This window comes from Sciurus vulgaris, assembly GCF_902686455.1.
Source record: "Sciurus vulgaris genome assembly, chromosome: 3".
NCBI classification, from domain to species: Eukaryota; Metazoa; Chordata; class Mammalia; order Rodentia; family Sciuridae; genus Sciurus; species Sciurus vulgaris.
In genome coordinates, this window is record NC_136463.1 from 5,601,882 (window position 1) to 5,622,398 (window position 20,517).

At 46.2% G+C, this 20,517-nt stretch overlaps 3 protein-coding genes across 4 annotated transcripts; all 3 read left to right on the forward strand.

Moving 5' to 3' along the window:
- Positions 1-640: 640 nt before the first annotated feature.
- LOC306656388 (caspase-6-like) lies at positions 641-2,051 on the forward strand. The gene has a single exon (XM_079131516.1). The coding sequence runs from the start codon at positions 649-651 to the stop codon at positions 1,528-1,530; it is 882 nt and encodes a 293-aa protein (XP_078987642.1). The 5' UTR covers positions 641-648; the 3' UTR covers positions 1,531-2,051.
- Positions 2,052-2,657: 606 nt separating this feature from the next.
- LOC306657816 (enhancer of rudimentary homolog) lies at positions 2,658-3,341 on the forward strand. Its single transcript, XM_079134220.1, has one exon. The coding sequence runs from the start codon at positions 2,724-2,726 to the stop codon at positions 3,036-3,038; it is 315 nt and encodes a 104-aa protein (XP_078990346.1). The 5' UTR covers positions 2,658-2,723; the 3' UTR covers positions 3,039-3,341.
- An 8,581-nt stretch (positions 3,342-11,922) lies between these two features.
- Positions 11,923-20,203, forward strand: WBP2 (WW domain binding protein 2). Of its 2 annotated transcripts, XM_079133978.1 has the most exons (8): positions 11,924-12,076; positions 14,925-15,033; positions 16,159-16,294; positions 17,255-17,347; positions 17,931-18,065; positions 18,290-18,412; positions 19,000-19,076; positions 19,188-20,203. In XM_079133978.1, the coding sequence occupies exons 1-8, from the start codon at positions 12,018-12,020 to the stop codon at positions 19,239-19,241; spliced, it is 786 nt and encodes a 261-aa protein (XP_078990104.1). In that variant the 5' UTR covers positions 11,924-12,017; the 3' UTR covers positions 19,242-20,203. The 2 variants fall into 2 exon arrangements, with proteins under 2 accessions (XP_078990105.1, XP_078990104.1); XM_079133979.1 differs by lacking the exon at positions 17,931-18,065 and having other exon boundaries at positions 11,923-12,076.
- Positions 20,204-20,517: the final 314 nt, after the last annotated feature.

A 20,517-nucleotide genomic window follows, 5' to 3' on the forward strand; every position in this document is an offset into this window, starting at 1 on the left:
ATCCAAAAACCTCCAGAAAACTTCTAAACCTCATCAATGAATTCAGCAAAATAGCAGGCCATAAAATCAACACACATAAATCTAAAGCATTTTTATACTCAAGTGATGAAACATGTGAAAGCGAGATGGGGAAAACAACTCCATTTGCAATAGCCTCAAAAAAAAAAAAAAAAAAAAAAAAAAAAAAAAAAAAACTTGGGTATCAATCTAACCAAAGAGGTAAAAGATCTCTTCAATGAAAACTATGAAACATTGAAGAAAAAAATTGAGGAAGACCTTAGAAGATGGAAAGATCTCCCATGTTCTTGGATAGGCAGAATTAATATTGTCAAAATGGCCATACTACCTAAAGTGCTATACAGATTCAATGCAATTCCGATTAAAATCCCAATGACATACCTTACAGAAATAGAGCAAGCAATCATGAAATTCATCTGGAAGAATAAGAAACCCAGAATAGCTAAAGCAATCCTTAGCAGGAAGAATGAAACGAGGTATTGTGATACCAGAAATTCAACTATACTACAAAGCAATAGTAACAAAAACAGCATGGTATTGGTACCAAAATAGACAGGTAGATCAATGGTACAGAATACAGGACATGGACACAAACCCAAATAAATACAATTTTCTTGCGAGCTGGGCGCTATGAATTCGGCTGCGGGGTCTCAGGGTCCCAGCCCTGCAGGTGGAGAACAAAACATGACAGAAATAGATGCCTACTATAAAAGTGAAATGTTTGATCCATCAGAAAAGTACAAAATGGACCACAAGAGGAGAGGACTTGCTCTAATCTTCAATCATGAGAGGTTCTTCTGGCACTTGACACTGCCAGAGAGGCGGGGCACCAGCACAGACAGAGAGAACCTGACTCGCAGGTTTTCAGATCTAGGATTTGAAGTGAAATGCTTTAATGATCTTAGAGCAGAAGAACTGCTGCTCAAAATTCATGAAGTGTCAACCTCCAGCCATGTAGATGCCGATTGCTTTTTATGTGTCTTCCTAAGCCATGGTGAAGGCAATCACATTTATGCATATGATGCCAAAATTGATATTCAGATGCTGACTGGCTTGTTTAAAGGAGACAAGTGTAAGAGCCTGGTAGGAAAACCCAAGATATTTATCATTCGGGCGTGTCGGGGCAACCAGCACGATGTACCAGTCACTCCTTTGGATGTGGTGGATCATCAGACGGACAAGCTCGACAATGTAACGGAGGTGGACGCGGCCTCTGTGTACACGCTGCCTGCTAGAGCCGACTTCCTTATGTGCTACTCTGTGGCAGAAGGATATTATTCTCATCGAGAAACTGTGAATGGCTCATGGTACATTCAAGATCTGTGTGAGATGCTGGGAAAATATGGCTCCTCCTTAGAGTTCACAGAACTCCTCACACTGGTGAACAGGAAAGTTTCTCAGCGCCGAGTGGACTTTTGCAAAGATCCAGATGCGATTGGCAAGAAGCAGGTTCCCTGCTTTGCCTCCATGCTAACTAAAAAGCTACATTTCTCTCCAAAATCTAGTAAGTAGGGGCCACTTTGCCTTATATGTATGCTGTATATATTTCCCTTTTTACATAAAACAGCCTCACTGCATTGGAGAGGTTTAAAATGTTTCAAGGTTTAACTCAGCAGAGAAGTGCCTTTTGTTTTTCAATCATGTGTACATGGTGAAAGGGTTTGAAAAGAAATCCTCAGGAAGTCTACGGCCATACCACCCTGAATGTGCCCAGTCTCATCTGATCTTGCAAGCTAAGCAGGGACAGGCCTGGTTAGTATGGGAGAAATCCTCAGGAAATTACTATACATAAAAATCTATAAACATTTTTCTTTTTTTTTTTAGTAAACTGTAAGGTTACCTATAAAATTTAGCTGATTTAACTTGTATTTTGTGACTTTTTATTTTTTAATTTTTTTATGTTTTTTTTTTTATTGTAAACAAATGGGATACATGTTGTTTCTCTGTTTGTACATGGCGTAAAGGCATACCATTTGTGTAATCATAAATTTACATAGGGTAATGTTTGATTCATTCTGTTATTTTTTCCCTTCCCCCACCTCGTGACTTTTTTTAATAACAGTTTATTGCATAATATTTTTTAAACCTAAGAATTATACCATTGATTTTCTTTAATAAAATACTTGAAATAAAAAATTAAATAAATAAATAAATAAATAAATAAATCCAATTTTCTCATACTAGACAAAGGTGCCAAAAATATGCAATGGAGAAAAGATAGCCTCTTCAAAAAATGGTGCTGGAAAAACTGGAAATCCATATGCAACAGAATGAAACTAAACCCCTATCTCTCACCCTGCACAAAACTCAACTCACAATGGATCAAGGACCTTGAAATCAGGCCAGAGACTCTGCATCTTATAGAAGAAAAAGTAGGTCCAAATCTTCACCTTGTTGGCTTAGGATCAGACTTCCTTAACAGGACTCCCATAGCACAAGAAATAAAAGCAAGAATCAATAACTGGGGTAGATTCAAACTAAATAGCTTTCTCTCAGCAAAGGAAACTATCAGCAATGTGAAAAGAGAGCCTACAGAGTGGGAGAATATCTTTGCCACTCACACTTCAGATAGAGCACTAATTTCCAGAATATACAAAGAACTCAAAAAACTCTACACCAAGAATACAAATAAGGGCGGCATTGTGGCTGAGCTCCTGTGCAGCGGCGGCATCGGCAGCGGCTGCAGCAAGAAAGAGTTTGGCGCGATGTCTCACACCATTTTGCTGGTACAGCCAACCAAGAGGCCAGAGGGCAGAACTTACGCTGACTATGAGTCTGTGAATGAATGCATGGAAGGAGTTTGTAAAATGTATGAAGAACATCTGAAGAGAATGAATCCCAACAGCCCCTCTATCACATACGATATCAGTCAGTTGTTTGATTTCATCGATGATCTGGCAGACCTCAGCTGTCTTGTTTACCGAGCTGATACCCAGACACACCAGCCTTATAACAAAGACTGGATCAAAGAGAAGATCTACGTGCTCCTTCGTCGGCAGGCCCAACAGGCTGGGAAATAATTGAGCTGGAAGCATTAGGGGGCTGGGGGTGGGCTTGGAACCCAGGTGTGTACAGCATGCTGTAGTGAAAGTTTTGTATTATAGTAATCCTGTTTCCATTTTGTTACACTCTGGCCAAGATTGAATGTATTAGATGAAATGTGAGGGTCTTTGAGGATCTTTTCAATCTGAAACCCCCGTTGCCCCTTTTTTCTTTTTTCTTTCTTCTTTTTTTTTTTTTTTTTTTACTTAAACATTTTTATGACGATTTAGGTTGCAGTTGCTCTTTGTCAGTTTATGTTGGTTCCAGTCCTTCGAACTGTTCATATCTGCTTTATAACATTCACTGTACTAACCCTTCAAGATCGGGTGGGGGGTGGTGACACAGTTTAGTTATGTCCTCAAGATAAAGTCTTAGTGAAAAATAAATAAATGTTCTTTAAAAAAAAAAAAAAAAAAAGAATACAAATAACCCAATCAACAAATGGGCTAAGGAAATGAACAGACACTTCCCAGAAGAAGATCTACAAGCAATCAATAGATACATGAAAAAATGTTCAACATCTCTAGTAATAAGAGAAATGCAAATAAAAACTACCCTAAGATTCCATCTCACCCCAATTAGAATGGCGATTATCAAGAATACAAGCAACAACAGGTGTTGGCGAGGATGTGGGGAAAAAGGTACACTCATGCATTAATTTGCAGCCACTCTGGAAAGCAGTGTGGAGATTCCTCAGAAAGCTTGGAATGGACCCACCATTTCACCCAGCTATCCCACTCCTCGGCCTATACCCAAAGGACTTAAAATCAGCATATTACAGAGATACAGCCACATCAATGTTCATAGCTGCTCAATTCACAATAGCCAGATTGTGGAACCAACCTAGATGTCCTTCAATTGATGAATGGATAAAGAAACTGTGGTATATATATACAATGGAATATTACTCAGCCATAAAGAATAATAAAATTATGGCACTTGCAGGCAAATGGATGAAATTGGAGAATATCATGCTAAGTGAGATAAGCCAATCTCAAAAAAACCAAAGGACAAATGATCTCACTGATAAGCAGATGATGACACATAATGGGGGGTGTCAGAGGAGCAAGAATGGAAGAAGGAGGGACTGTATAGAGGGAAAAGAGGAGTGGGAGGGGTGGGGGGGAGGAAAAAATAACAGAATGAATCAAACACCATTACCCTATGTAAATGTATGTTACGCAAATGGTATGCCTTTACTTCATGTATAAAAAGAAACAACATGTATCCCATTTGTTTACAATAAAAATAAATTTTAAAAAATAAAAAATAAAGAATAAAAAAGAGCCAGGTGTGATGGCGCACGCCTGTAATCCCAGAGGCTGGGGAGGCTGAGGCAGGAGGACTGTGAATTCAAAGCCAGTCTCAGCAAAAGCAAGGCACTAAGCAATTCAGTGAGAACCTATCTGTGAATGAAATACAAAATAGTGCTGGGAGTGAGGCTCAGTGGTTGAGTGTCCCTGAATTCAAACCCCAGTACCACCAAAAAAAAAAAAAAAAAAAAGGCCCAAATGTGGTATGGACAATGCTTTGTTGTTGTTTTGGCTGTCAAAATTCAGTCTCCCTCTGGGGGAAGAATAGCATTTGTGATAAAATGTTCAAATGATTTAAGATAAACTTGAACAGGATTAAAATCGTTCTGGGAAATCAGTTACCCAACCACTCAACCAGCTGTTGTTGGTCAGAAGCCCAGTGACTTCTGGCCTAACAGTGGCTCTCTCTTTTCCTATAAATTGTCCCTTCCAAGAAGACATCTTAGTTTTGGCCCACCAGGGACCCTATTCTTTTCATGCAAGAGTGTAGTAAGACTTCCACGTGCTTAGAACTAAAGAAATGGTAATGGTTCCTTGCCTGCAAGCAGTAAGTGAAGGTATTGTTTCAGGAAACTCATTTTGCTGACGCCCTAATCATCAGGAGCTACAGGCACACACCTCCAGGAATCTCAGCCTACCCATCCATCGCTGAGACGAGGTGGGAGCAGATTGGTCAGTTTGTGTGTTGAAAGATTCCAAGAGAAGCAAGAATCAGTTGTGCAGTGGCTGCTGTTTCTGAGGAGTGGTAAGAAGCAGCTGGGATTGCCTTGTACGGTGGGACACACCCAGAGGCTCCGGAGGCTGAGGTAGGAGGATTGTAAGTTCAAGGCTATCTAGCCTCAGCAATTTAGCAAGGTCCTAAGCAATTTAGTGAGACCCTGGCTCAAAATTCAAAAATAAAATAGGACCAAGGGTGTGGCTTAATGGTAAAGCACCCCTGGGGTCAATCCCCAGTACTTAAATAAATAAATAAGTAGAAAAAAAAATAGAAGCAGCAGGGATTAACTAGAGGGGGGATGCTGTCGAGAGGTGAGCAGTTTGGTACTGGGACTTCCCCATGAACAGCCAGACTCACAACCATCATCCATTAAGAAAGCAGCCTTTGCCGAAAGGGGTTCAGTGTGCCCCTTCACAATCGCCCTGTGTGCCTGCTACTCCTGATGAATTAGGCTTCAGCAAAATGAGTTTCCTGAAACAATACCTGCACTTGCTGTGTGCTGCTTGAGGAACCATTGCTGTTTTATCCATTTCAGTCTGATGTGAGTTTTCAGTCCTACATAGGTTTTTACTCTTGTACTTTCACTTATAAATACATGGGGCCAGGAGCCAGTATGGTGGAGTAGGCCTGCAATCCCAGGACTGGAGAGATTAAGGCAGGAGGATCGCAAGTTTCTAGGCCAGCCCCAGCAACTTATCAAGTCTCTCAGCAGCTTAGCAAGACCCTGTTCTAAAGAACACTCCAGGGTTCAATCCCCAGTACCAAAACAAAATCAAGAAACAAACAAAAAGTGCTCAGGACCAGGCACAATGCCTGTAAAGAGGTTGAGGCAGGAGGATGGTTTGAGTTCAGGAATGCACAGCCTGGGCAGCACAGTGAGACCCCATCTCAAAAAAGAAAAAAGAAAAAAAAAAATCTATATATATGGTGGGGTGTTAACTTACTTTGTCCCATTGTCTCAGATGTGGAACACCTATAAAAACTTGAACTGAGCTATGATAATGATATACCAGTCGTGGCAACTGAGATAATTATGTTTTTAGAGGTCTATTTTTTAAAAATATTTTTAATAGTCAATGGACCTTTATTTTATTTATTTATATGCAGTGCTGAGAATCAGATCCAGTGCCTCAAACAAGCTAGGCAAGCGGTCTATCACTGAGCTACAACTCCAGCCCTAGAGGTCTATTCTTTTGTAAAAAGCAATAGGCAAATGATTACAGTATTTGAAAAAAACAAATATTTCCATTATATATATATACATATATATATGAAAATATATATAAAGGATATAAAACTGTTATTTTCCAACCCATTTTAATGCATATAGGTCAATTTTGTTGAATAGTCATAGAATTGAAAACTTAGCACTTTTTTTAAATTTAATTTTTTTTTTGGTATTGGCAGTTGAACCCAGGACCAAATTACCACTGAGCCACATCCCCAGACTTTTTTTTTTCTTTTAAGATAGAGTCTTGCTAAGTTTCTGAGAGTCTTGCCAAATTCTGAGGCTGGCCCCAAACTTTTGATCCTCCTGCCTCAGGTTCCTGAGTCACTGGGATTACAGGCATGTGCTATTGTGCCAGAAAAAAAATGGGATTTAATGGGTTAATATAAATTGTTTGCGTGCTGTACTATGGATTGGACCCAGGGGTGCTCTAATACTCAGGTGTCCCAGTCCTTTTATAAAATTGTTTTCAAGGTAGGGTCTCACTAAATTGTCCAGGCTAGCTTTGAACTTGAATTTTCCTGCCTCAGTCTTTCAGGTCACTGGAATTTTAGGTGTGTGCCACCACACCTGGCTAAAAAATGTATTTCTTATTATAAGTCAAAGCTTTTAAAAAATTGAAAACCACAACCTGGTGAACTGTTTCCAAATCTTTTAAATGTCAAGGCACACATAATATATGATTAACTGTTCAGTAAAATTGATAATGATGTGGCCAAGCACAGTGGCACACACCTTCAATCTCAGCCTCTTGGGATGCTGAGGCAGGAAAATCACCAGTTTAAGACTAGCCTCAGCAACTTAGTGAGGCCCTAAGCAACTTTGTGAGACCCTGTCTCAAAATAAAAAGGGCTGAGCATGTGGTTCAGTAGTTAAGCACCCCTGAGTTCAATCCCTGGAACCAAAAAAAAAAAAAAAAAAAAACAGCAAAACAAAGCAAAATAACAACAATAAAATGATGTTGATTTGGCTCACTAGGACAACCAGACGCCTCTTGGGGTCAAGGGTGCCTGTTCAGGGGCCCAGGCCACCTAGGCCTGGTCTGGCTGGGATCTAGGGATGCCAGGACCCCTGCTTAACACACAGCCAGGAGGCTCCAGTGTGGAGAATAGAAGCACTTACAGCTCAGTGAAAAGAGATCATCATGCTACTTGACACAAGCCGCGTGGGGCAGAAGGCCGCAGCAGAAGTCCAGTTCTGAGACCTGAACCCAGCTGCTTCTTGCAGCTGACATGGTTCAGCACTGAATTGTCATTGTGGACCTCTGCGTACTGGAAATGACCAGCCCACTCCGCAGCCACATGATCACATTTTATAAAACTTGCAAAGGTTGGACTTTTAGCCGGAATTGGTTAAGCTTGCTATCTTTCTGCACGTGACTTCCTCTTCATGACATTTCCCCTCCTGTCAGGAGGCCTCGGTGTGGCCTTATGAGTATGTGTGCAATTCTATATTTTTTTCCTAAAGAGAGTTGCCAAAATCATATAAGCTTCAGACCCCACAAAACCTGGATTCACCTCTATTTCCATGTTTGGCAAAAGGGTCAGAGTTGGGGTGGGGCCGGACAGTTGTCCTTAACTGTCCAGTTTATGGTGCTCAGAGCAGCCGTTACTGAATACCTATGGGTGACTCTCTGTCTCTCTCTCTCTCCTTTTTTTTTTTTTTTTTTGCAGTGCTGGAGATTGAACTGAAGACCTTGTGCTTGCGAGGCAAGCACTCTGCCAACTAAGCTGTGTCCCCAGCCCTTCTCTTTCTTTTTGAAATTTATTATTAATATTTTAAGTTGTAAACCAAGAAATCATAAATGAGGTTAAAATGAAAAATCAAACACAATTTTATTCAGGTAGAGAATAGATTTGCAAATCAGGAAACAGGCTCAGTTAGAAGGATGCCGGGCTTGGGCCTTTATCAGTTGGAAACTGATGCAGATAAGGATAGCCATAAATTTTGTGTGTCCATTGGCATGTTCAGGTCCAGAGGTGAAACTGGTCACTTCAGTGTTTCTCAAACCTTGCAAGGTATTGTTAGATTCTGGAAAATTGGTCCTCCTGGCTGACTCAGGTCCTGAGACAATGTCTGCCTGGCAGTCTTCCTCCTGTCAGTAAATCTCTAAGGAAATAAGCAAAACTCTCATAGGAAAGGGATTTACTCTCTCTTTAAAAGACAAAGACATTTTGCAGTTATTTCGACTTTTATCGAAGTGCACATAGTTAAAAAACAGAACAATGAACACAATTCACCCTAAGTCACCAACCCACTCTAAAATTTCAGACCCGTGCCTCAAAGGAATAATACTACAATTTCTGGTGGATCTTTCCAGAAATTGTATATCTATGTCCCATATACAAATGGAAGCACATATCATTCTGTATTTGATTGATAGAATTTAACAATCTTTCAATATCAGCAAGAAGAATTTGACATTATTATTTAGGGGGCACTAGGAACTGAACCCAGGGTTGCTTAACCACTGAGTCACATTCCCAGCCCTTTTTAATTTTTTTTTTTTTTTAATTTTGAGACAGGGTCTCACTAAGTTGCTTAGGACCCACCTAAATTGCTGAGGCTGGTTTTGAACTTGTGATCCTCCTTTCTCAGCCTCCCAAGTTGCTGCAATTACAGACATGCACCACCACTCCTGGTTTGACTTACTATTTTTAAGCACCACATAGATTGCAGGTGCCCAGATTACTCTAACCACTTAGAGTGATTTCATCATGACCATCCTTAATTCACTGCACTGTCCTGCAAGGCCTGACCTGGTCTTCTTGTGCAGGACTTCACCATGATTTTTACCAGTGTGGCAGTTTTTATTCCTTTTATTTCCTGTGGAAATCTGTGAAGAGCAGGTGGCACCTCGCTCTGTTGGGTAGAGCAACAGTCCTAGCCCGTGATTATTCCATGTTACAAAGCAACAGTTTGCCATGAGCCACTTCATTTTGAGCACAAGACTAAGGTAAAATGGCTTGGTAATTTGCCTAGGCAAGAAGATAGCCACCAGATATTGGCTATACCGAAGTTATTGAAAGAATAACCTCCAGCTGCACAATACAATCAGAAGACATAAATTAGCAGGGTGCAGTGGTGCATACCTGCAATCCCAATGACTTGGGAGGTTGAAGCCGGAGAACTGCAAGGTTCAAACCAACCTCAGCAACTGAGCATGAGCCTGTCTCAAAATAAAAAATACAAAGCACTGGGGATGTAGCTCTGTGGTAAAGCACTCCTAGTTTCAATCCCTAGTACCAAAGGGGGGGGGGGAAGAGGCATAAACCGATAAATCAATCTTGCCAATAAAAAAAAATTGCTCACCTGTGAAGCACATGGATGTATGGAGTTTCCAAATCCACCTCAGATAAACCAGGCCCATGAACTTACCACTGTCTCTAGATGAAACCCCCTCACCTGAAACACAGGTAAGCAGCAGCACCTGACAGTGGGATCCATTTGGTGAAAGCTCACAAGGCCTCCAGGCAACCTTGCTCCTCCTGCTCCATCTCCCTGATTGGAGTAGCCACACGTGCAAACTGCCTGCTGCGGGACCCTAGCATAGACTCTGTGCCTTGAGAGCTCTGCCCTGGCTTGGAACAAGTTTTTGGCTGGTTCCCATCACCTGCGAGTCTGTCTTGTATTTGTATCTGTTCTCTGCCTTTGTTCTTGGTGGACCTCTTGTAACCCTAAAGCACTCTTCCGCTTTCTTAGCTTCTCTGTACTCTATCATTGTGTCAAGTGTGATGGAGACTTTGTTACCAGCTCAGTGGTTCTTGAACTCTTTAATAATAGGAATCTCACTTGAGCAGAAGGGAGACAGTACTGACCAAGAGGGCATCAAGCTGGGTAAAAGAGAGATTTCTTTAAGTGAAAAGGCTGTTTACAAGGGGGGACTAAGGTTTAGAAATGTTCATTGGCTTTAGGTACATTTCAAAGGAGTTTTTCTTTTCCTGGTGGGCACTTCAACCCTGAGGGAGGGAGAGGTTGATCATCCAGGCGCCAAACATTTACAATTTACACGTCTCATATCGATGTCACGTCTTGTATAAACGTTTCTTTCTCTCTCTCTTTGAATTAGGAAGTGAAGTCAGGGGCGCTGTATCACTGAGCTACATCGCCAGTCCTTTTTATTTTTCGAGAAAGGATCTCTAAATTTTCTCAAATTGGCCTTGAACTTGTCGATTTTCCTGCCTCAACTTTCCGAGTAGCAGGATTAAACGTGTGCGTCACTATGCCTGGCTTTGAATTTGATATTCAATAAATTCTGACTTCGTGGAAAAAACCCAAAAGGGCTCTGTTAATGCCTTGCTCACAGTATCTCCCTTACAAGCTAAGTCACGCAGGTAGATGGGGAGGTCGGCTGCACGTGTCGGGGAATCAGTTCGCTTTAAAATCAAACTCAGAGCTGGGCCGTGGCGCTCGCCTGTAATCCCCACCGCTCGGGAAGCTGAAGGCAGGAGGATCATGAGTTCAAGCCAGCTTCCCCAGAAGAGAGGCGCTAAGCAACTCAGTGAAATCCTGTCGCTAAATAAAATACAAAATTGGGTTGGGGCTGTGGCTCAGTGGTCGAGTGCCCCTGAGTTCAATCCCTGCTACAAAAACAAAAACAACAAAAAAAACCAAACAACAAAAACAAAACAAAACAAACTCTGATCCTTTAAGGATACAGCCACCTGTGGACCCTCACGATCTCCCCCAAAGACTGACTTGGAGGTGGAGGGAGTTTGGAGAATTACAGGGACAGTGGAAGCGCCCAGTGCTGAATCATGAGCTAAATGAGTCAGCCCTATTTTGAAAGTCATATTATCTGGCTGCCGGTCTCCCACGGTGCCTGGTTCCGTTTCCCAGTCTTGGAAATCTTGCAGCACGGACAGTGCAGGGCGGCCAGGCTGCAAGGCTGGAACATTCTAAAGCGAGCAGCGCCACTGCGAGGCCAGCTGAGGTGGAGGCGGCGATTGGTGGGCACCCTCCCTACTCGGCAGGCCAGGGCGCCGAATGCAGCCTTCGCTCCCCACTAAGTTCTCACACCGGAGAGTCGGTTTGAGTGGGTTAGGGGGTGGCAGTTTGTGCTGACTCCACCAGTCCAACATGCCCTGAAGGGACTGGGTCCTCCGCTAATCGGTAGGGCTACATTGACTACCCACGTCTGGGGGCAGAGCGCACACAAGGTGCCCCCAAAACGTCTGTGAGTGAACGAAGGCGCCCCGTTGAGTGGCTGTTCTGTGCTCCACACACCGTGTTTAGGTGACATTCTGTCAGTACGGGCTTCACGAGTGCACGCCTAGTCTTCAGAATTAAGGCCAATGCAAGGAGCCAAACTGCTGACTCCGACCCTTCTGAGGAGGCGGGGTGGGGAGCGCACGGGCTGATGGTTATGCAAATAATGGAGCCCCGCCCGGCCTCTGGTCTGCAAGACTACAAGTTCCAGAATGCATGTCCAGCCCCGGCGTAAGGAGAGTCGAGGATGCGAGAGCATGGCCTGCTTGGGAATCGTAGTACTGAGTTGTTTGTGATGCAGGAGTTACTAGTGGGGAGGGGGAGAGGGAGTAAACTGTTACCACGTGACACTCGGGGTCATGTGGTTGGTCCAGCCTCCGAGCAGGAGCTGTGATTGGCTGGCTCTAATACGAACGACGCCACTAGGGGCGGGCCACAGGGGGCGCAGGCGCACTACGTTGCGAGTCTCGGGACCCCTCTCGGAGAGACTATGGCGCTCAACAAGAACCACTCGGAGGGCGGCGGAGTGATCGTCAACAACACTGAGAGGTGAGAACACTGCGGAAGGATCCTGGTGAACCGAAGTACAGTTGTCCAGGCGGTGGGCGGTGGGCGGTGGGCGGTGGGGAATAAATCCTGGAGAGAAACTGTCGGAGCGCGGTGTGGGGGGGGTAACGGCCGGAGGCGGGGCTGCTGCCAGCATCTGGGGGCGGGGGCGGGGGTAGGGCCGCTGGATGGGGACGGAGTTTGGGGCGAGCAGTGGGGCCTAGGGGCGATGCTGGAGCCTTTCCCGAGTCTTGAAGAGCTGGGAGGAGCCTTGAAATAATTGTTGTTTATTGGGCGTTTACTATGTTGTTACTACGCGGCAGCCCCTGCGCCTCTTTGAAATACGTAAATCTTGTGCCGCAGAAAGTATCGTACACATATTACAGGTAGGAAAATTGAGACCTAGGAGGGTTAAGTAATTTGACCTAGTTCAAGTTTGAATAACAGATGGGAATTCCAGGAAAGAAGTCTTGACCCCAGTGTCAGTAGGCTTAACAGTAAACACCCTTCTAAAACAGCTCAGGTTTCAAATGAAAATCCCAGACCCCGCAGGTAAGAGTAAACAAGTAACGTTCAGTCAACTGCCTAACATAGTTGTTAGTGTGAGCCCTTGTAAGGGTTAGTTTCTTTCATCTTTTTTTTTTTTTTTTTTTTTTTAAATAGAGTGGATACTTTATTTATTGTTACTTCTCTTTTTAAAAAAATATTGTTTAGTTGTCAATGGACCTCTTATTTATTTATATGCGGTGCTGATAATCGAACCCAGTGCTTCACACATGCTAGGCAAGTGCTCTACCACTGAGCTATGAGCAGGCGCAGTCTCTTTCCTCTTAAATGGTTTTGGCTCAGGTCACTCCACAGAGCAGAGGTCTCTGAACTTAAGGGTTCTTTCTGATCTACCCTCCCCACCACTTCCCGATGCACTCTGTCTCTCCTCTAATCCCTGCTCTGCTTCTTGAAGGCCGAGCAGCTTAGGAGGAACCTGAGTCTTCAAGGGAAATAGGCTGGAGCCAGATCCTTCACCACTAGTTAAGGCCAGCACCCAGCCTGGGACCTGTCACTTGGGAAGGCTTGATGAGTCAGATGAGAAGGCCCAGGTGACCCAGACCTCAGAATGCTGACGTTTCCTCCATATTACCCTCTTCAGGATCTGATGTTCCTGGTGAATATGTCTCTTATTGTGCCAGTTCTCTTTCCCACTTTCCCTTTCTGGTCAGGAAAGTTGTGATATTTGGGAGAAGGAGAAGGAAGACAATGGAACCATGTGAACTTGGACCTTTTGTCATGTAATCTGAGAAACCTTGCACTGTTCACTGGTTTGTTTTGATTCTGAATGTGAACCAGTTCCTGGGCCTGTGCACTTTTGATGTCACTTTGTAACATCTCCTGGGACTGTTTTTCTTTCTCAGTGGTACTGAGGATTGAACCCAGGGGCACTCTACCACTGAACTGTATCCCAGCACTATTTATTTATTTATTTGGTACTGGAGATTGACTCAACCACTGAGCCACATCCCCATCCCTATTTTCATATTATTTAGAGACAGGGCCTCACTGAGTTGCTTAGTGCCTCGCTATGTTGCTGAGACTGGCTTTGAACTCTCCATCCTACTGTCTCAGCCTCCTGAGCTTTGGGGATTACAGGCATGCACCACTGCACCCAGCCCTTTTTATTTTGATAAAATAATTTGCTCAGGCTGGCCTCCAGTTTGTGATCCTTGTACCTCAACCTTCCCAGCTGAGAGGTTTATGGCATTTGTCACCCCCTTCCCAGCTCAGTGGATGTGCCTTGGTTTGGAAAGTGCATCAGCCTCGTCTGAAAAAATTGCGTCTACTGAGGGTTCTGGCACACTTCTGTAATTTCAGCAACTCAGGACTAGGGATGAGCTCAGTGGTAGAATGCCCATAGGTTCAAAATCCCTAGTATCAAAAAAAAAAAAAAAAAAGGTCTATAATAATTGAAGTTTAAATTTAGTGTTTAAAATTTAATATATAGAATAGTGAACTTTGCCTGGTGCAGTGGCACATATCTGGCACATACATGGTGGGCTGAGGCAGGAGGATCACAAGTCTGAGACCAACTTGAGCAACTTAGCAAGGCCCTATTTCAAAATAAAATATAGAAAGGGTTGGGTTGTAACTCAGTGGTAAAGCACCCCTGAGTTCAATCCCCAGTACCCCCACCCCCCACACACACATACACACAAATTAGTGAACTTTATTTTTTTGTGATGCTGGGGATTGAACCCAAGACTTCGTGGTGAATTTTATTTTTTAATTCATGAACCCCCTTTGAGAGTGATTGAAGCTGTGGAATGTCCTAGAAATCCTCACACACCATCCTTTCAAGGATTTATAGACCAACATCCCTGCTGACTGAGCTTAAGAAGCCCTATGTAAGGGGAACCTTGGAGGAAGACCTTCTGCAATGTGTGGAGTCTTGTCTTAGAATCTTAAACATGTTCATTTATCAGGCTTAAAAACCCAACAGAAGTGCTGGGGTTGTGGCTTAGTGGTAGAGCGCTTGCCTCACATATGTGAGGCACTGGGTTCAAATCTCAGTACTGCATATAAATAAATGAATAAAGATCCATCAATAACTGGAAAAAAATAACAAAAACAGAGCATCTATCAGAGGATTTAAAACATCACCTTGAAGGATGAAGACATTTCCACCAGCCTTGCAGTTCTGCTACTGTGCTAGTCACGTGGGTGCTGTATAAGTGGGGTTAGGGAAAATTCTCTGGACCCCAACTTGCTTATCTCTTCCATGGCTATATTAATGTGTCTGGGGGTGACATATGACATCTCCAGCTGTCTCAGCAGGGCTTTTCCTTTGTTCTTATCACAGCATCCTAATGTCCTATGATCATGTGGAACTTACATTTAATGACATGAAGAATGTTCCAGAGGCCTTCAAAGGAACCAAGAAGGGCACCGTCTACCTTACCCCTTACAGGGTGAGTTGCACAGCAGGAGAGTTGGGTTGGAGTCTCAATGCATTTGGAGGGTGACATGTATCTTAGCCTCTGCCTATGAGTCAAGTGACCTCTGAACCCTGATGAATATTAGTGCTTTGCTCCTCCTGTTTCTCTTGTCACATGCTCCTGGATTCTAGAACCACCAGCTCTCTGTGCAGCTGAACTGACTGGTAGGCTGTGAATCCATGCAAATTCCAGAGCCATTGTCATAAAATCTGTCTAGGGGTGGGTGCCACTGCCGGGAGACTTGGGCCTGAGTAGCCTGTGAGGGGTCGCTGTGGTAAACAGGATTCAGTAGTGTGGCTACAGTTCCCAGGCTGGGCAGTGAGCCAGCAGAACCCTGCAGAGAGAAATGCCAGACAGCAGGATGGGCCCAGCCTGCGTTAGCCATGAAGACTCTGAGAGTAACACAAAACGTGTCGTCTCAGTAAAGGTTCACTGCCTGTGGCTAGCTACCCTAGTGACACTTCAGGATGGCTGGAGCAAGGGAGGACATCCTAGGTGTCTGTCGTCGTCATTTACGTAGGCAGGGACTCAAAACACCATCTCTGGAAACTCAAGTTAATATCTTCAGTTAAATTGAATATACCTGGTGGTTTTGAAACCCAAGGGGGTTCTCCAGGCACAGGACAGGAGAGCTCTTATTGCCATTGGGCAGAGTGTCATCTACAGGAAGGTCACAAAAGCCCTTTCTCCTGAGCTCTGAGGCCCCTGCCACTCCACCATTCTCTAAAAGGCCAGGCCAAGCCTCCCATCCAGGCCCTCTGCCTGCCCTGTCCCTGCCCATGCTCCCCCAGCTTTGCAGGTCCTTTCACGTCTGCACATCTGCCACCTTCTGTCTACGTAACTGACAGCAGTTTTTCCAGTTCACATATTCTATCTGTGATTGGTACACTGTTCTTGTGATTTCTGTGTCTGGTGTCTCCAGGCTACGCGTGACACTCTTCCAGGAGTGTCTGGTGCAGAGCCCTGGGCCTGCTGGGCCTGCTGTGGGTCACCTGCCCACCCCTGGGAACAGACTGCATGCATAGGAAGCAGGTGGGAAACAATGGCCTAGCAGGCTGCACTTCCAGCACTGATGGCCCTTGTCCTTTCCCACTGCAGGTCATCTTTCTGTCCAAGGGGAAGGATGCCATGCAGTCCTTCATGATGCCATTTTATCTCATGAAGGACTGTGAGATCAAGCAGCCTGTGTTTGGTGCAAACTACATCAAGGGAATGGTAAAGGCTGAAGCAGGAGGTAGGTGACAAGGGTGCTCAGGGACATAATGCTGCCTTGGGAGCATCCTCTTCAAATTCTTACTGCCCCAGCCTTGTCCCCTTCCCCGCTCTAGATTACCTTCAAAAGGAATGCCTGAGCTGCCAGCTGACCAGCCTGTGTGGGTTTTCAGTTGCCAAGAGCTGGGAAAGGCTGGCATCAGAGTTGGCAGCTCATGTCACCTCTTCAGAGAGTAGAACCAGCAGAAAGACTGAAAACTAAGTAAAGATGCTTATTGTGTCCTGGGGAGCATGTGCAGATTTTAGATGTGGGAAGGAGCTGTGTCCTGTTTCTGGGAGGGGCCTTATCCTGAGAACAAGCAGAGGCAGCTGCCCTCTGGGAGGCTGGAGAGGCCATGCCCTGTGACTGACACTTGCACAGACACTAGAGACCTCCTCATGGACCCTGCCTTCCCCTCATACCCACCTAGGCCCAGGCTTTCTCTTGGTTCCCCTTAGGGCAGAAGCCAGGCTAGAGGGACCAGGATTCATGCTTAGGACCCCTCAGAATGAGAGATCTACTCTGAATTTGAATGGCACTTAATGCTGAGTGTTCTTGCTTCTGGAAACTGCCCAGTGCTTTATTGAGCGTCAAAAGAAACCCCAGTATTATCCCTAAAACCAAACCATGTGGACTTTGTACCTGTGACTTCAGGGCCTGGGCTGGGAGATCAGGCTTGTTCCAAGAAGGAAAAGCCTCTGTTCTGAAGGGGGAAGCTGGCAGGCACACAGGAACCAGGCCAGTCTGCAGCACTGGGTGGCATGTGGGCCGTAGGCTTGGGAAGTAGCCAAGTCCATAAGGAGGAAGCAAGAAAAAACCTGATCTTTTCCTGCAGGTCTTGGAAGCATTGGGTGGGGCCCTGAAGAGGACAAATAGCCATCTCTTTTGCTGTACCTGTTTTCTTGCCCTGCACTGTTCATTCGCTGTCTTGCCTCTTCTCAGGTGGCTGGGAAGGCTCTGCTTCATACAAGTTGACCTTCACAGCAGGGGGCGCCATCGAGTTTGGTCAGCGCATGCTCCAGGTGGCATCTCAAGGTATCCAGGCTCTAGAAATGAGGGGCCAAGGACACACTGAACATGTGGGTTTTTTGTTTGATCGTGTTTCCTTTTGTTTTGTAAGCACAGGAGATAAATACCTGACCCTGCTGACCAGGGCTGGGAGTTGGGGACAAAGCCTGTAATTTCTACTCTGTCCTGTACCTCAAAGCCTGGGCCTCCTCTGCCTGGAGCAGGTGTTCAACATTCCCACAGGGCTATTTGAACTTGACATCTTACGTGGCCTCATAACAAACAAAAAACCCGATCATTAAACTACCATTAAGCTACCATTTTAAATTACCCAGTACTGTGTTCAGCAGACAGCCTCACCCAACTCCTCCTCTGCTCCTTCCCTGAGCTTCCCTCTTTCCCTTCATTCACCCCCACCCCGTTGACCTCTCTCCCCTTGCCTCATCCCTGACGGAGCCAGACCCAAGTTGGGTGGGGAGTGGAATAGAGGGTGGGCATGTCTGCTGGCACATTCCCAGGTCCCAGCAGCTTCCCTTGCCAGGCAGTGGGGCCACACTCCCCCAGTCCTGAGGCAGGTGGCACTCATCTCTCTCTCCCCTTGTGCTTATAGCCTCCAGAGGTGAAGCCCCCAATGGAGCCTATGGGTACCCTTACATGCCCAGCGGGGCCTATGTCTTTCCCCCGCCAGTCGCCAATGGAATGTACCCCTGCCCTCCTGGCTACCCCTATCCACCGCCCCCACCTGGTGAGTGTGTCCTTTGCTGCCCACCCTCAACCCACCCACCCACTCAACCACTAACCACTCCTCCCAGGCCAGGGGATGCAGAGGGGAGACTTATAACTAACAGATGCTGGAGAGGTATAGAGGCTGCTCCTGCAGACCCATATGGGACAACTCCCAGGAGGCAGCCTTCTGAGGGAGCCAGGCCTGGCTAGTCACTGGGTCCCTGTTGCTCTCTTGCCAAGCAGAGTTCTATCCAGGCGCTCCCATGATGGATGGGGCCATGGGATATGTGCAGCCCCCACCACCACCCTATCCTGGACCCATGGAGCCTCCAGTCAGTGGCCCTGATGTCCCCTCCACTCCTGCAGGTAAGGACCCTGACCTGGTAGCAGTCCTTTGAGACCAGCCCTCTCCTCCCCAGGAACTTGCAGGAACCTCAGAGAATGTCTGGAGGCTTCTGGGAGCCCCAAATGATGAAGGGCCCCTGGCCTTGGAACCAGCAGGGTGGTGGCCGGGTGGTGAAAAGCCAGGTGCCAGCCCTCTCTGTCTCTCAGGTAGCTGTATGGCTCAGGCTCCTCCATCTATAAACACATGGTCATGAGATCACCTGGTGGGCTTGTGTCACGGGTTAAGATATGTAAAGGGGGGGCCAGGATCGTGACTCAGTGGCAGAGCACTTGCCCTGGCATGTGGAAGGCCCTAGGTTCCATCCTCAACACAGTATAAAAATAAATAAATAAAAGTATTATGTCCATCTACAGCTAAAAAAAAAAAAAAAAAAAAAAAAAAAGACAGGTACATGGAACTGGAAAGGACAGTGCCAGCATGTGACAATTGCTTAGGAGACTTAACTGCTGCTTTTGTGGGTGGTCTGGGTCACCAGCACCACCGCCCTGAGCTCGGGGGCTGGAGGGGACGACTTGTTACCAATGCTTGCCCTGTGTTTGCTCTCCAGCTGAGGCCAAGGCCGCAGAAGCAGCTGCCAGCGCCTATTACAACCCAGGCAACCCACACAACGTCTACATGCCCACAGTGAGTTGGAGTGGCCGTCCCCTCGGCCATACAGGCAGTGGGTTGGGGTGGGATGACGGGCCTCCTCTCATTCTGAGAACCTTCTAACATGGTCTTCCCTTCCTTCTTTAGAGCCAGCCTCCACCACCTCCCTACTACCCTCCAGAAGATAAGAAGACCCAGTAGACCCCGCCTACTTCCCTGTCCCCACCCTCATGGGCCTTTCCTTCCCCTCCTTGTGGGACTGCGTCTGACTGGGGGAGGCCAGGGAGGGCCTTATTCTTCCCCAGATCTGATTATAAAGCGTTACCAGGAACTAGCATTGCGGGAAGGCAGGGCCCCTGGCCTCTGGAGAGGTGTTCCCCAGTTTCCCACACTAGCTCAGCCCACAGCGCCCCTCTTACCACTTCTGGGGCTATCCTTGAGGGCACGGGTGTTCCCCTGTTCCTGTTTCACTCTGCTAGCTCCTTCCCACAGAGGGACTCTCTGCCACCTCCTCTGCTGCAGCCCAGCCCCTTGGTCTGGTAGCCATTCTGCCCTCAGCCTGTGAGCGCCATCAGACCAGCCACGTCTTCCCAGTGGGTCAGCAGGCCCTGCTGACCCGGTTCACATTCCTTCCCCCGGTCTGTGCTTAGCCTGCAGGGCCATGTCCCACCTGACCGTCAGCCCACATTCCATTCAGCCAGGCCTGTCTTCCCTGTCCTCGGTCATTCTGTTGCCACTTCTGACTTCAGGAGCTTTACAACAAGCCTCCGGGGGCTGGTGGTTTCAGGGGAAGCCCCTCTGTTCCCTTGCTAGTGTTTCTGGAACTTGGTTTTCCTCTAGCCTCTCTTCCCTCTTCGAGGGGCTTCTAAACTGGAGCTGTAGAGTGCACGTCCATCCCATCATGCCATTTGGGCTGAGGGGTGGGCCGAGAACGAGGGCCCCTAACCCTGCGTGCTGATAATAGCCTGCTGCGCAGCCCCTCAGTCAGGACCCCCCCCCCCCCAAGCATCATGCCCCCTGGATGCACGAAGATTTGCGCATTTGTTCTGGACCTGCCACGAAGTGAGGAGAGATGGTTATTTAAAGAGAATTCCCTATTTATTTGAGAAAAAAAAAATTCCAGTTAATATATTAATGTGAAATAAACCCTGTTTGCACCTTGATTTGTTTGCTAATACTGTGAAATAGTAAAAATGAAATAACTGGACCTTTTGGCTGTGTGTGCTGACCAACGGGGAACCTTTTGGAAGGAGAGCTGCTGAGGCTGGGGGTGCTGAGGAGACTGTACCCTCCTGGAGTTAAAGCCCCTGTTCTCTGAGGCCCATGCACCTGGCTGGCGGGGTGGCCAGTAGTGCAGCCCAACACCTGGGGGCGGAGGCAGAGCCAGCCTGGTCCCCTGCTGGCTCTCCATAGAGCTGCAGCCCCAGCCCCAGCTCAGACCAGGAATGTGAGGGAGGAGTGGCTTGGGGCCCCTGGA